Genomic DNA, 14,699 nt, shown 5'->3' with positions numbered 1-14,699 from the left:
ACATCCTGGTAAACTTCCTCTGCACCCGTTCCAGTGCCTCCACATCCTTCCTATAGTATGGCGACCAAAACTGCACACAATATTCCAGATGCGGCCGCACCAGAGTCTTATACAACTGCAGCATGACCTCAGGACTCCGGAACTCAATTCCTCTACCAATAAAAGCCAGTACGCCATATGCCTTCTTCACTGCACTATTTACCTGGGTGGCAACTTTCAGAGATCTGTGTACATGGACACCAAGATCCCTCTGCTCTTCCACACTACCAAGTATCCGACCATTAGCCCAGTACCCCATCTTTTTGTTACTCTTACCAAAGTGAATCACCTCACACTTAGCTACATTGAACTCCATTTGCCACCTTTCGGCCCAGCTCTGCAGCTTCTCTATATCCCGCTGTAACCTGCCATATCCTTCCTCACTGTCTACAACTCCTCCGACTTTCGTATCATCCGCAAACTTGCTCACCCAACCTTCTAACCCTTCCTCCAGGTCATTTATAAAAATGACAAACAGCAATGGTCCCAAAACAGATCCTTGCGGAACACCGCTAGTGACGGCACTCCAAGATGAACCTTTGCCATCAACTACTACCCTCTGTCTTCTTCCAGAGAGCCAATTCCTAATCCAAACCTCCAACTCACCCTCAATGCCATATCTCTGTATTTTCTGCAGTAGCCTACCATGGGGGACCTTATCAAACGCCTTACTAAAATCCATATATACCACATCTACCGCTTTCCCCTCATCTACCTCCTTAGTCACCTTCTCAAAGAATTCAATAAGGTTTGTGAGGCACGACCTGCCCTTCACAAAACCATGCTGACTATCCTTGATCACATCATTCTTATCCAGATGTGCATAAATCCTATCCCTTACAATTCTCTCTAAGACTTTGCCCACAACAGAAGTGAGACTCACTGGCCTATAGTTACTAGGATTATCCCTACTCCCCTTCTTGAACAAGGGAACCACGTTTGCTAGCCTCCAGTCCTCTGGCACTACTCCTGTCGACAAAGAGGACACAAAAATCAAGGCCAATGGCTCTGCAATCTCCTCCCTTGCTTCCCAGAGAATCCTAGGATAAATGCCATCAGGCCCAGGGGACTTATCTATTTTCACCCTTGCCAGAATTTCCAACACCTCTTCTCTACATATCTCAAAGCCATCCATTCTACTTATTCGTGCCTCAGTATTCATATCGACAACAAAATTGTTGCTTGTGAGATGATTATAAGTCCTACCTCTTATAATCCTTTCCAAAACTTTTCCTACAGCCGACGTAAGGCTCAGTGGTCTATAATTACCTGGGTCATCTCTACTGCCCTTCTTGAACAAGGGCACAACATTTGCAATCCTCCAGTCCTCTGGTACTAACACTTCCTCCCTAGCTTCCCAGAGAATTCTCAGATAAATTCCAGGGGATGTATCTACTTTCACACCTTTGAGAATTGATAACACCTCCTCCTTACTAACCTCAATCCATTCAAGTCTAATAGCCCGTATCTCAGTTTTCTCCTCTATAATATTTTCCATTTCCTGAGTGAAAACACTTCAGAAATATTCAGTTAGCACCTCTCCAATCTCCACAGGGTCCACACACTACTTCCCACTTCTGTCTTTGACTGGCCCTATTCCTACCCTCGTCATCCTTTTATTCCTCACATACCTCTCGAAAGCTTTAGGGTTCTCCTTTATTCTACCGGCTAAAGACTGCTCATGTCCCCTCCTTGCTCTTCTTAACTCTCTCTCTTTAAATCCTTTCTCGCTACTCTGTAACTCTCCATCGCTTCATCTGAACCATCTCACCTCAACGTCACATAAGCCTCCCTCTTTCGCTTAACAAGTGATACAATTTCTGTTGTAAACCACGGTTCCCTTATCTTATCACTTCCTCCCTGCCTGACAGGGACATACCTATCAAGGACATGCAATATCTGTTCCTTAAACCAGCTCCAATATTTTGATTGTCCCCATCCCCTGTATTTTGCTAACCCATTCTATGCCTCTAAGTCTTGCCTAATCACATTATAATTGCCCTTGCCCCATCGATAGTTCTTGCCCTGTACTTATCCCTTTCTATCACTAAACTAAATGTAACAAACTTACGGTCACTCTCTCCAAAGTGCTCACTTATCACTAAGTCAAACACCTGGCCTGGTTCATTACCAAGTACCAGATCCAGTGTGGCCTCCCCTCTTGCCGGCTCTTTGATATACTGTGTCAGGAAACCCTCCTGTACACATTGGACAAAAACTGATCCATCCAACATACTGGAATTATAGCATTTCCAGTCAATGTTGGGGAAGTTAAAGTCACCCATAACAACCACCCTGTTCCTTTCACTCTTGCCCAGAATCGATTTACCAATCCTCTCTTCCACCTCCCTGGAACTCTGCGGGAGCTGATAAAAAAACTCCCAGCAGTGTGACCTCTCCTCTCCTGTTTCTAAACTCAGCCCATACCACCTCAGTAGATGAGTCCTCGTCAAAAAGTCTTTCAGCCACCGTTATACTATCCTTGACTAACAAGGCCACACCTCCCCCTCTTTTACAGCCTTGCCTGTTCTTAATGAAAGATCTAAATCCTGGAACCTGCAACATCCATTCCTCACCTTGCTGACTAATGCACCTGACAAGATGGGTAATTTATTATGGTCAATTCACTGAACCTGCACATCTTTGGACTGTGGGATGAAACTGGAAAACCTGGAGGAAATCCATGCAGACACGGGGAGAATGTGCAAACTCCACACAGACAGTCGCCTGAGGCATGAATCAAACCTGGGTCCCTGGCGCTGTGAGGCAGCAGTGCTAACCACTGAGCCACTCTCCCACCCCAATGTTCACATCCAAATCATTTATGTAAATGGTGAAAAGTAGAGGACCCAGCACTGATCCTTATGGTGCTCTCCTGGTCACAGGTCTTCAGTCTGAAAAGCAACCCTCCACCACCACCCTCTGTCTTCTACCTTTGAGCCAGTTCTGTATTCCAAATGGCTAGTTCTCCCTGTATTCCATGAGAGCTAACCTTGCTAACCAGTCTCCCAAGGGGAACCTTGTTGAATGCCTTACTGAAGTCCATATAGATCACATCTACTGCTCTGCCCTCATCAATCCTCTTTGTTACTTCTTCAAAAAAACTCAATCAAGTTTGTGAGACATGATTTCCCACACTCAAAGCCATGTTGACTATCCCTAAATCAGTCCTTGCCTTTCCAAGTACGTATACATCCTATTCCTCAGGATTCCCTCCAACAACTTGCCCACCACTGACATCAGGCTCACTGGTCTATAGTTCCCTGGCTTGTCCTTACCGCCCTTCTTAAACAGTGGCACCACGTTAGCCAACCTCCAGTCTTCCGGCACCTCACTTGTAACTATTGATGATACAAATTTCTCAGCAAGGGGCCCAGCAAACACATCCCTCACTTCCCACAGAGTTCTAGGGTACACCTGATCAGGTCCTGGGGATTTATCCACTTTTATGCATTTCAAGACATCCAGCACTTCTTCCTCTGTAATATGACATTTTTAAAGATGTCGCCATCTATTTCCCTACAATCTATATCTTCCATGTCCTTCTCCACAGTAAATACTGATGCAAAATACTCATCCAGTATCTTCCCCATCTCCTGCGACTCCACACAAAGGCCGCCTTGCTGATCTTTGAGGGACCCTATTCTCTCCCTAGTTACCCTTTTGTCCTTAAATGTATTTGTAAAACACTTTGGATTCTCCTTAATTCAATCTGCCAAAGCAATCTCATGATCCCTTTTTGCCCTCCCGATTTCTCTCAAGTAGACCCCTACTTCCTTTATACTCTACTAAGGATTCACTCAATCTATCCTGTCTATACCTGACATATGCTTCCTTTCTTTTCTTAACCAAACCCTCAATTTCTTTAGTCATACAACATTCCCTATACCTACCAGCCTTTCCTTTCACCCTGACAGGAATATACTTTCTCTGGATTCTTGGTATCTCATTTCTGAAGGCTTCTCATTTTCCAGCTGTTCCTTTACCCGCAAACATCTGCCCCCAATCAGCTTTCGAATGTTCTTGCCTAATACCGTCAAAATTGGCCTTTCTCCAATTTAGGGAAACTTCAACTTTTAGATCTGGTCTATCCTTTTCCATCACTATTTCAAATCTAATAGAATTATGGTCGCTGGCCCCAAAGTGCTCCCCACTGACACCTCAGTCACCTGCCCTGACTTATGTCCCAAGAGTAGGTCAAGTTTTGCACCTTCTCTAGTAGGTACATCCACATACTGAATCAGAAAATGTTCTTGTACACATTTAACAAATTCCTCTCCATCTAAACCTTTAACACAATGGCAGTCCCAGTCTATGTTCAGAAAGTTAAAATCCCCTACCAGAACTGAGATTACAGATAAGTGAGATCTCCTTACAAATTTGTCTCTCAATCTCCCTCTGACTATTCGGGGGTCTATAATACAACCCCAATAAGTTGATCATCCTTTCTTATTTCTCAGTTCCACCCAGATAACTTCCCTGGATGTATTTCCGGGAATATCCTCCCTCAGCACAGCTGTAATGTTATCCCTTATCAAAAACACCACTCCCTCTCCTCTCTTGCCTCCCTTTCTATCCTTCCTGTAGTATTTGTATCCTGGAACATTAAGCTGCCAGTCCTGCCCATCCCTGAGCCATGTTTCTGTAATTGCTATGATATCCCAGTCCCATGTTCCTAACCTTGCCCTGAGTTCATCTGCCTTCCCTGTTAGGCCCCTTGCATTGAAATAAATGCAGTTTAATCTATCAGTCCTATCTTGTTCTCTGCTTTGTCCCTGCCTGCCCTGACTGTTTGACTCACCTTTGTTCTCAAGTATACCAGTCTCAGAGTGAAATCTTGCCTCACTATCTCCCTCGGTCCCAACCCCCCCCCCCCCGACCTGAGCAGCTCTAGCAAATTTCCCTGCCAGTATATTAGTCCCCTTCCAATTCAGGTGCAATCCGTCCTTCTTGTACAGGTCACATCTACCCCAAAATGGCTTCCAATGATCCAAAAATGAGAATCCTTCTCCTATACACCAGCTCCTCAGCCATGCATTCATCTGCTCTATTCTCATATTCCTGCCCGCACTAGCTTGTAGCACCGGGAGTAATCCACATATTACTACTCTCAAGGACCTCCCTTTTAAATTCCTGCCTAACTCTCGTAATCTCCCTTCAGAATCTCAACCTTTTCCCTTCCAATGTCATTGGTTCCAAAGTGGACACTGTCATCCTGCTGGGCCTTCTTCCCCCTTGAGAACATTCTGCACCCTCTCTGAGACATCCTTGATCCTGGCGCCAGAGAAGCAACACACGATACTGATTTTTCTCTGCTGGCCACAAAAACATCTCTCTGTACCTCAGACTAGAGAGTCCTCTAACACAATTGATCGCTTGGAACCCGACGTACCCCTCGTTGCATTAGAGCCAGTCTCAATACCAGAAACTTGGCTGTTCGTGGTACATTCCCCTCAGAATCCATCACCCCTACATTTTCCAAAACAGCAATACCTGTTTGAAACAGGGATAGCCACAGAAGACTCCTGCACTGCCTGCCTACCTCTCTTACCTTTCCTGGAGTTAACCCATCTATGTGACTGTATCTGAGACTTTTCTCCCTTCCTATAACTGCCATCCATCACATCCCCTTGCTCTTGTAAATTTCTCATTGCCTTTAACTGTCTCTTCAACCGATCCATTCAATCTGATAAGATTTGCAACCGACAGCATTTATTGCAGATATAATCCTCAGTAACACGGAAACTCTCCCTAAACTCCCACATCCGACAAAAAGAGCATATCACTCTACAAAGGGCCATTTTTGCTTCTTCCAATCTACAGACCCAGAAAATAGCACTGTCTCATTCCTCTACAAAACACTCCTCCAGGCCAACTTAATACTTATGGCTTAAGAGACATATCTCAATAAAACATAGAATTAATAAATAACCCATTAAACTCACTATTGTAGATTTACAGCAAGGCTATTGTTAAAACTATTCACTTATCTGTTCCCGTGCTGTAACCTCTCCCAAACAGATTCCTCCAAAATCAGTTGTGAATTTTGCTGTTTGTTAAGTTTTCCCAAACGCACTCCGATGACCAGAGTTACATGAATTCAAACAGCAAAGGCAGTAACTGTGCAGATTCATTGCTGTGTCAGTTAGCAGTGTGGGTTTCTTTTCTCTCTCTCTCTCTCTCGTTCTCCTGCACAGACCATGTGCTTCCTTTGTCTGTTTCTCTCCCTTTTAAAACTGCTGCTGTTTTGACATTTTTTTCCAAGCTTCCAAAGCAATGCAGCAGCATATAAAACAGTAATTGCTGCTCCTAGAATTTGAGGACATCACCTCCAGCACCTAAAATACCTCAAAAAAAAGGAGCAGCCCTTACAGCCAGAAATTTTTCCCATCCTCCATCTCGATCTTCCTGAAAAAGCTCCAGGTACCTGGTTAGGATTTCACTCAGGCAGGCATTTTTTAATCAAAAAGTGTTGACCCCATCTCAGTGAATCTTTCACAACCAATCTTGTCCCCATCAGGCTTGAGCCCAAGTCATTTACTACAATCACTGGGAACTGAACCAGTTGCTTCTCATATGAGAACAGAACTGATGTTGTTCCCTTCAACTGTAAAGGTTGCCTGGTCTAGGATCTGTCTTGTGACTTCTTACAGAAATTAACAGTTGGAATCAGAGCAGATTTTGTCAAAGACTGGTTCTCCAATCACTGATACAGCTGTACCAGTACCAACCTCCATTAGAACCAGGTGACCATTTAATCAGATGGTTATTTTGATTGGTTCTGGTTTGAATGTTGCTGAACAATTTAACTGAAGAAAGGTTACACCCGAAACATCGAATTCTCCACTCACCTGACACCTACCCCCAGTCCTGAAGAAGGGTTATATCCAAAACATCGACTTCTCCACCTCCTGATGCTCCCTGCCTTGCTGTGTTGCCCCAGCCTCCTACCCGTCCCTCCTGATGCTGCCTGCCTTGCTGTGTCCCCCCAGCCTCCTGCCTGTCCCTCCTGATGCTCCCTGCCTTGCTGTGTTCCCCCAGCCTCCTGCCTGTCCCTCCTGATGCTCCCTGCCTTGCTGTGTTCCCCCAGCCTCCTGCCTGTTCCTCCTGATGCTGCCTGCCTTGCTGTGTTCCCCCAGCCTCCTGCCTGTCCCTCCTGATGCTGCCTGCCTTGCTGTGTTCCCCCAGCCTCCTGCCTGTCCCTCCTGATGCTGCCTGCCTTGCTGTGTTCCCCCAGCCTCCTGCCTGTCTTCCTGATGCTGCCTACCTTGCTGTGCTCCCCCAGCCTCCTGCCTGTCCCTCCTGATGCTGCCTGCCTTGCTGTGTTCTCCCAGCCTCCTGCCTGTCCCTCCTGATGCTGCCTGCCTTGCTGTGTTCCCCCAGCCTCCTGCCTGTCTCCTTTGGATTCCAGCGTCTGCAGTTTTTTGTCGCTAAATGATTTAACTGTTCCAAACCAGGTGGGGGTGGGTTTCCAGGGCGTGCACTCCCCTGGATACCGGCCTGTGAGTTCTTTTACTCAGTTCAGGCCAAGTGAGACTCTTTTGTTGTCCTGAGTCCACAGACTGGCAGAAACTACTGTAGCTTGCCAGCCTGGATCCTGAAGAAGATTTTAACCATTTGGCCGAAGTTTGGCCTGGTTTTGGGGTTTTGCTGTGGGCTGACCGAGAGTCCCTCTGTTCAGGATTTGTCCTGAGTGAGGCTGTGCAATTGCCTTCCTCAAGCTGTGGGACTGGTGAAGGTGTCCACGTCCATCGGAATACCCTGTAACTTATGCTCCACTTGCTGCATTGTCCAATGATAAAGCCAGTTGTACTGCCTGCTCGAAGTTCAGATGGGTTTCAGCCAGTAGGTGCATTCACATGGTTACCTCATTAATCCCCCATACCAGTTTCTCAGAATCTCATTAAGGGTGAAACCAAAGTCACATGTTTCTATCAGTCATTCTAACCTCGTCAAAAATCCCAGGACGGATTCCCCTGGTTCTCGAATTGCTGAATAAACCCGTAAGCATCTCAGAATTGGAGGGGGATTGGGTTGTAATATTCCTTAACTAAATCTGTCAATTCTTGAAACGTTTTAGTATCTGGTGCCTCAGGGAGAGTCAGGCTCCTAATAACCGAGAAAGCTGCAGCTCCGAACACTGACAGCAGAATTACACCTTGCTTTTCATCTGCTCTGGTTTCATTTGCCCAGAAAAGATATTGCATTCTTTCCACAGATTGGGCCCAGTGTTTGAACCAGTCCAGTTTCCAAAATAACAGCTTGATGACAGAAATGCCTATCCTAACTCCAAGACTGTTGTGAGTGAATTTCTTCAGGAGTGTGTTTTTTTCTCATTGCCACTGAAATAACTCCACTGAGGATGGGGTCCTGTCACCACGTCCCCCTTTATTTACACGTGGAGGGTCCTCGACATTACTCCAGCTCCCTCAGAGCCAGCTGTCAGAGTGAACAGAACCTCAGTCACTCCTGTCTATATCTGTCAGCCAGGACTCCCTGATTGGACCAGGTTAACAACCCCAATCGGTGAGCTCATACTCTGTGAGCTCCACCTGGCTGACCTCATTACAATCACTACACACATTGAAAGTATCAAATCCATCAAATACGTTTTTGGCCCTCTATCAGATTATCTCTTGCCTTTTCCTTTCTCGAGAAAGGACGTTTGGCCTGTTCAGTCTCTCTTGATGGTAATGACTGATTACCCTGGCATCATCCTTATCTGTCTTCTCCAGTATCTCAATAGCATTTATGGTAAGCGTACTCAGTAACTCCAAGTGTAGTCCAACCCAGATCTGAGACAAGTTTAAGTAACAATGATACAATTGTGTGTCTGTTGTCAGGATGACGTCAATGGAGATGGGAGAAGGATTATTGTAAAAACTAAGATTTGTGGAAGAATTACTGTATGTTTTTGTGAGCAAATTACTGGACACTCTTTGTAGGTACTGTATATACAGCTGCTGCTTTAGGCAGCACAAGGAGAAGGTGCACATGACCTGGAGCCAACAGTGTGTACAAATGTCTTTCAGCCAGTAACAAGTAGCTGATTGATCTGTGGATTAGTGATCAGTCATCAATGCCAAAGACCCACTGCCTGCCAACAGCTGTGTGATTGGTTCTCAGGGAACTAAACATCTTGGTGCTGGCAACAAGACAAAGAGAAGACCTTCAGACCTCCACTGGCTCAGCAGCTCTCTGTTCTCTACAGTAAAAGCTACTTTAAACCTGAAGAACAGCATTTTCTTTACTTCAGCAGTTGCCATTAGTTGTGACTTTTAATTAAAATGACAGAGACATTTTAGAATTGTGAACCAGTTACCCTTTTACAAACCACTGAAAGGATACAGAGAAAGAAGATTGAGAAACAATGCTTTGGATAGTATGAATGCACCCAGTCTTTTTCCCAGGGTTAGGGAATCGAGGATTAGAGGGCATCAGTTTAATGTTAGAGAGGAAAGAATAAAAGGGAACCTGAGGGGCAACTTTATTTACCCAGAGGGTGGTACGCATATGGGATGAGCTGCCAGCGGAAGTGGTTGAGGCGGGTACATTAACAACATTTAAATGGCATTTCGAGAAATACATGGATAGGAAAGGATTGGATGGATATGGGCCAAGTGTAGGGAAATGGGGTTCAAGTGGATGGATAGTTTGGTCAGCATGGACCAGTTTGTACCCAAGGACATGTCTCCGTACTGTAGGACTTTCTGACACTCTCAACACAATCACCGTCACAGCAGATCCTGTAAATTGGAACTACTTTCCCAGTCTTTCCCTTCAATGATACCCATGCCATTTTCCCTATCTGATAGGATTTTCCCTATCATAAGGGGGGAGCATAGAAGGGGTTAGAATTAGACCCCGTAAAATTATAGCCAGTGGTTCACTTGGGCATTATGTTATGGCGAAACAAGATATTCGTAAGACTATATTTGGAGTACTGCATGCAATTCTTGTTGCCCTGCTATAGGGAGGATGTTCTTAAAGTGGAAAGGATACCCAAAAGATTTAGAAGGTATTACTGAGACTGGAAGGGTTGAATTAGAAGGAGAGGCTGGATAGGCTGGGACATTTTTTCCTGTACTACAGGAGGCTGAGGGATAACCTTACAGAGGTTTATAAAATCATGAGGGGCATAGATAAGGTGAACAGCCAAGGTATTTTCCCTAGGGAATTGGAGTCCAAAACTAGAGGACATAGGTTTAGGGTGAGAGGAGAAAGATTGGATTCCCTACAGTGTGGAAACTGGCCATTCATCCCAATGAGTCCACACTGACCCTCTGAAGAGTAACCCCACTGAGACCCATTTCCCTCTGACTAATGCACTTAGCACTACGGGCAATTTAGCATGACCAATCCACCTAACCTGCACATCTTTGGATTGTGGGAGGAAACCAGAGCACCCAGAGGAAACCCACACAGACAGTTACCCAAGGCTGGAATTGAACCTGGGACCCTGGTGCTGTGAGGCAGCAGTGCTAATCACTGAGTCAATAGACAATAGACAATAGACAATAGGTGCAGGAGTAGGCCATTCAGCCCTTCGAGCCTGCACCGCCATTCAATATGATCATGGCTGATTATTCCCAATCAGTATCCTGTTCCAGCCTTATCTCCATAACCCTTGACTCCACTATCTTTAAGAGCTCTATCCAATTCTTTCTTAAATGAATCCAGAGACTGGGCCTCCACTGCCCTCTGGGGCAGAGTCATCATGCAAAAGATATAAAAGCTACCTGAGGGGCAATTTTCTCACACAGCGGATGGTGTGTGTGTATGGAATGAGCTGATGAGGAAGTGGTGGAGGCTGGTACAATTACAACATTTTAAAAACATTTGGACAGGTACATGAATATGAAAGGTTTAGAGGGCTATGAGTCAAACCCAGGCAAATGGGACTGTTTGAGTTTAGGAAATCTGGTCAGCATGGACAGATTGGGCTGAAGGGTCTGTTTCCTTGCTTATGACTCTAAGCAGCTCAAGTCTAGTTACTTGAAATGATTAGTAATCTTTGTTAAATATATGGCCCAGGCTTTCTATGCTTTCTGGGACTGAAAATAGGGTAAATTTGGAAATTCTGCTTACTTTATAACATCTTTAACTTTACTGATTATTCTGGATACAGCTGGATTTGAGTTCCAGCTCTGTACCCAGTATAACCAGGTCAAACTTCCTTTAATTTTCTGACTTCATCTGGTAGAAGCTGCCCACTGGACCAAGCTGATCAGTGAGAAGTATAAATATATACTAGACGCGTCTTTGTTGTAATCAGGCTTGATCCGTGAGCCGAAGAGACTGCCCCCCCCCGGCAATAATTATTTCATCCCGGAGGAGCCCCCAATTGTGCGAGATAAGTGGCTGTCCAGCCCCATCTACGGCACTTTTTATTTCCCTTCCCAGGAACAAAGACACGGAGGAGTCTGTCCAAAACTTTTTCATTCAACTTTGCAAAGTCGGGTGCTGTTCCCAAAGGTACACACACACAAGCATAGTAATCTCCACGCATTATATACATATATATGTGGGCTGGGTCTACTACTGCTGCCTTGACCAACGAGTGCTCGGATTCCCCACTGTTTTCCTTATTTGGGTTCTGGTGCCTGCGATTATTTTGTTATTCACTTGGCCAATCAGTGTTTGAGCTTCCCGTTCTTCCCTTATATGGATGATGTTGTACAACTGTGGTTAAGGGCGGCCTCTCAACTATCGAGGAAAGCTGTTACAACTGTTTCATTCATATAAACGTGGGGGAGGTCCGGCAAGTTTCGAGTGTCTGCTTGTGTTTACTATGAGGTAGAAAAGACTAAAAGGCAGCTAACCGTCTAAAAATTACACTACCCCCTACACACTGAACTGGTCAGTTCACTTGTTACCTGCTCATGACCATAGTAAGTGGCGATATGTAAAGGTGTGAAGAAGACAGCGTCCTGGACATTGACAAAGGCTCCATGTTGTAATAGGATATTAACTGTCTGTGGAAAACAACCAGAGAGCGTTAGAAGGGGAGACCAGGAAAGAAACACAACTGTGCAATTAAACAGTGTGAGCGAATCTAGAACGCGTTATTATTTTTTGAATCATTCGTGGGATCTGTGAGTAAAGGCAGCAGTAAGCTGTCAGAGAAGGGAATCTGTCTTCATGAGCTGGTCTGGTCTACATGTGACACCAGACCCACAGCAATGGGGTGGCTTTAAACTGCCCTCTGAAATGATACATTCGAACATATGATATAAGGGCAGGAGGAGACCATTTGGCCCCTCAAATCTGCTTCACTGTTCATGAGAAACTTTACTGAAAGCTGGTTGACTACAGTGTCCAATAAGAGTTGACCTGATTATGGTTCCAACGGTACATTCTGACTACTCCTGATAACCTCAATGGTCAAACACATTATACAGATTGGAGCAATCAAACACAGGCAGCAAATGTCAGCCTGAGCAACAAAGTCTACATCCCACAGGAGAATTGAAAAAAATACTTTTCTGTGATTCTGCAAAAAAAAAAGACAGCTGAATGTTCTGATGGACCATTTCAGAGTGCAGTTAAATCTCGACTGTATCTGCTATGGGTCTGGAGTCTCATGTAGGACAGACCTGTTAGAGTTGGCGGATTTCCTTCCCTGAAGGATATTCACAAACATCACAACCACCAGTCACTGTTGTTAACGATGATGTTTCTTTACATCACTGGGAGAGCAAGGTTACTGGCTGGGAAATAAAAACAAAAAGTGCTGGAGAAACTCAGGCAACATCTGTGCAAACAGAAAGACAAGTTAATGTTGCACATCCAGTTACCCTTTGTCAGACTATAGTCTAGGAACTTGACTGTTTACTCAAACACAAATAAACTGCCAGTATAACTGCTCGCATTTACACAGCTTCATTAATGAACTAAAATTTTCTAATTCCTTTCAAGAATTTTGGATGAAGCAAAGTTGAACACTCTGCTCCATCATCTTTAAAAAGCACTTGCTAAGATCCCACACATTAGGCTGCTCAGTGAGATGAGCTCATAGTGTTGCAGGTAGTGTATTAGCATGGACAGAAAATTGGATATCTATTAGAAGATAGAGAGTTGGAATAAAGGACGGGCATATTCAAGATAGCAACCTGTAGGTAATGGAGTGCCACAGGGATCAGTGCTGGGGCCACAATTATTTCTAATGTATATTTCTAACTTGGAGAGGAAAGTGAATGGATTACAGCCAGGATTGTGGATGACACAACAACAGGAGGAAGGCAAGTAGTGAGGATGACACAAAGAGTCTGCGCAGGGATTAGAGAGGTTAAGCAAGTGGGTAAAAACCTGGCAGATGGAACATAGTGTGGGGAAATGTGAGGCTATGCACTTTGGCAGGATGAATAGGGATTTGAATATTATTTAAAAGGAGAAGGACTATGGAAAGCTACAGAACAGAGAGATTTGGGAGTCCTTGCTCATAAATTACAGAAAGCTAGTGTCCAAGTTCAGTGGATAAGAGAGAACACAAATGGAATGTTGGTCTTTAGTCCAAAATGTAGGGAGGCTTTGTTAAACTATGCAAGGCACAAGTCAGACCGCAGCTGGACTACTGTAACAGTTTTGAGCCCCTTTTCCAGGCTAAATAAACTGACATTGGAGGCAGTCCAGAGGAAGTGATGATAACAAGTGTGGAGGGACTGTCTTATGAGGAGAGGTTGAGGAGGGTTGAGGAGAGGTTGAGGAGGGTTGAGGAGGGTTGAGGAGAGGTTGAGGAGGGTTGAGGAGGGTTGAGGAGGGTTGAGGAGGGTTGAGGAGGGTTGCACTCATTGGAGTTTAGAAGAATGAGAGATGATCTGACTGAAATCTGCAGGATTCTTAGTGGGCTCAACAGGGTCGATGTGGGCCTGACAGGGTCGATGTGGGCCCGACAGGGTCGATGTGGGCTCAACAGGGTCGATGTGGGCCCGACAGGGTCGATGTGGGCCCGACAGGGTCGATGTGGGCCCGACAGGGTCGATGTGGGCTCGACAGGGTCGATGTGGGCCCGACAGAGTCGATGTGGGCCCGACAGGGTCGATGTGGGCTCGACAGGGTCGATGTGGGCTCGACAGGGTCGATGTGGGCCCGACAGGGTCGATGTGGGCTCAACAGGGTCGATGTGGGCCCGACAGGGTCGATGTGGGCTCGACAGGGTCGATGTGGGCTCAACATGGTCGATGTGGGCTCGACAGGGTCAATGTGGGCTCGACAAGGTCGATGTGGGCCCGACAGGGTCAATGTGGGCCCGACAGGGTCAATGTGGGCTCGACAGGGTCAATGTGGGCTCGACAAGGTCGATGTGGGCCCGACAGGGTCGATGTGAGCTCGACAAGGTCGATGTGGGCTCAACATGGTCAATGTGGGCTCGACAAGGTCGATGTGGGCCCGACAAGGTCGATGTGGGCCCGACAGGGTCAATGTGGGCCCGACAGGGTCAATGTGGGCTCGACAAGGTCAATGTGGGCTCGACAGGGTCAATGTGGGCTCGACAAGGTCGATGTGGGCCCGACAGGGTCGATATGGGCTCGACAAGGTCGATGTGGGCTCAACATGGTCAATGTGGGCTCGACAAGGTCGATGTGGGCCCGACAGGGTCGATGTGGGCCCGACAGTGTCAATGTGGGCCCGACAGGGTCAATGTGGGCTCGACAAGGTCG

At 45.9% G+C, this 14,699-nt stretch overlaps 1 protein-coding gene across 1 annotated transcript in view; it reads right to left on the bottom strand.

Annotated features, from left to right (window-relative positions):
* Nucleotides 1-14,699, bottom strand: part of tnni3k (TNNI3 interacting kinase) — a 168,455-nt gene that overhangs the window by 126,411 nt on the left and 27,345 nt on the right. The window contains exon 6 of the mRNA XM_072574886.1: nt 11,916-12,014. Within this exon, the coding sequence (XP_072430987.1) occupies nt 11,916-12,014 (99 nt within the window). The remainder of the gene's footprint in view (nt 1-11,915; nt 12,015-14,699) is intronic.

This window comes from Chiloscyllium punctatum, chromosome 7 (assembly GCF_047496795.1).
Source record: "Chiloscyllium punctatum isolate Juve2018m chromosome 7, sChiPun1.3, whole genome shotgun sequence".
Classification (NCBI taxonomy): domain Eukaryota; kingdom Metazoa; phylum Chordata; class Chondrichthyes; order Orectolobiformes; family Hemiscylliidae; genus Chiloscyllium; species Chiloscyllium punctatum.
The sequence above is the reverse complement of the archived record's forward strand: the minus strand, read 5'-3'. Positions and strand labels throughout refer to the sequence as shown.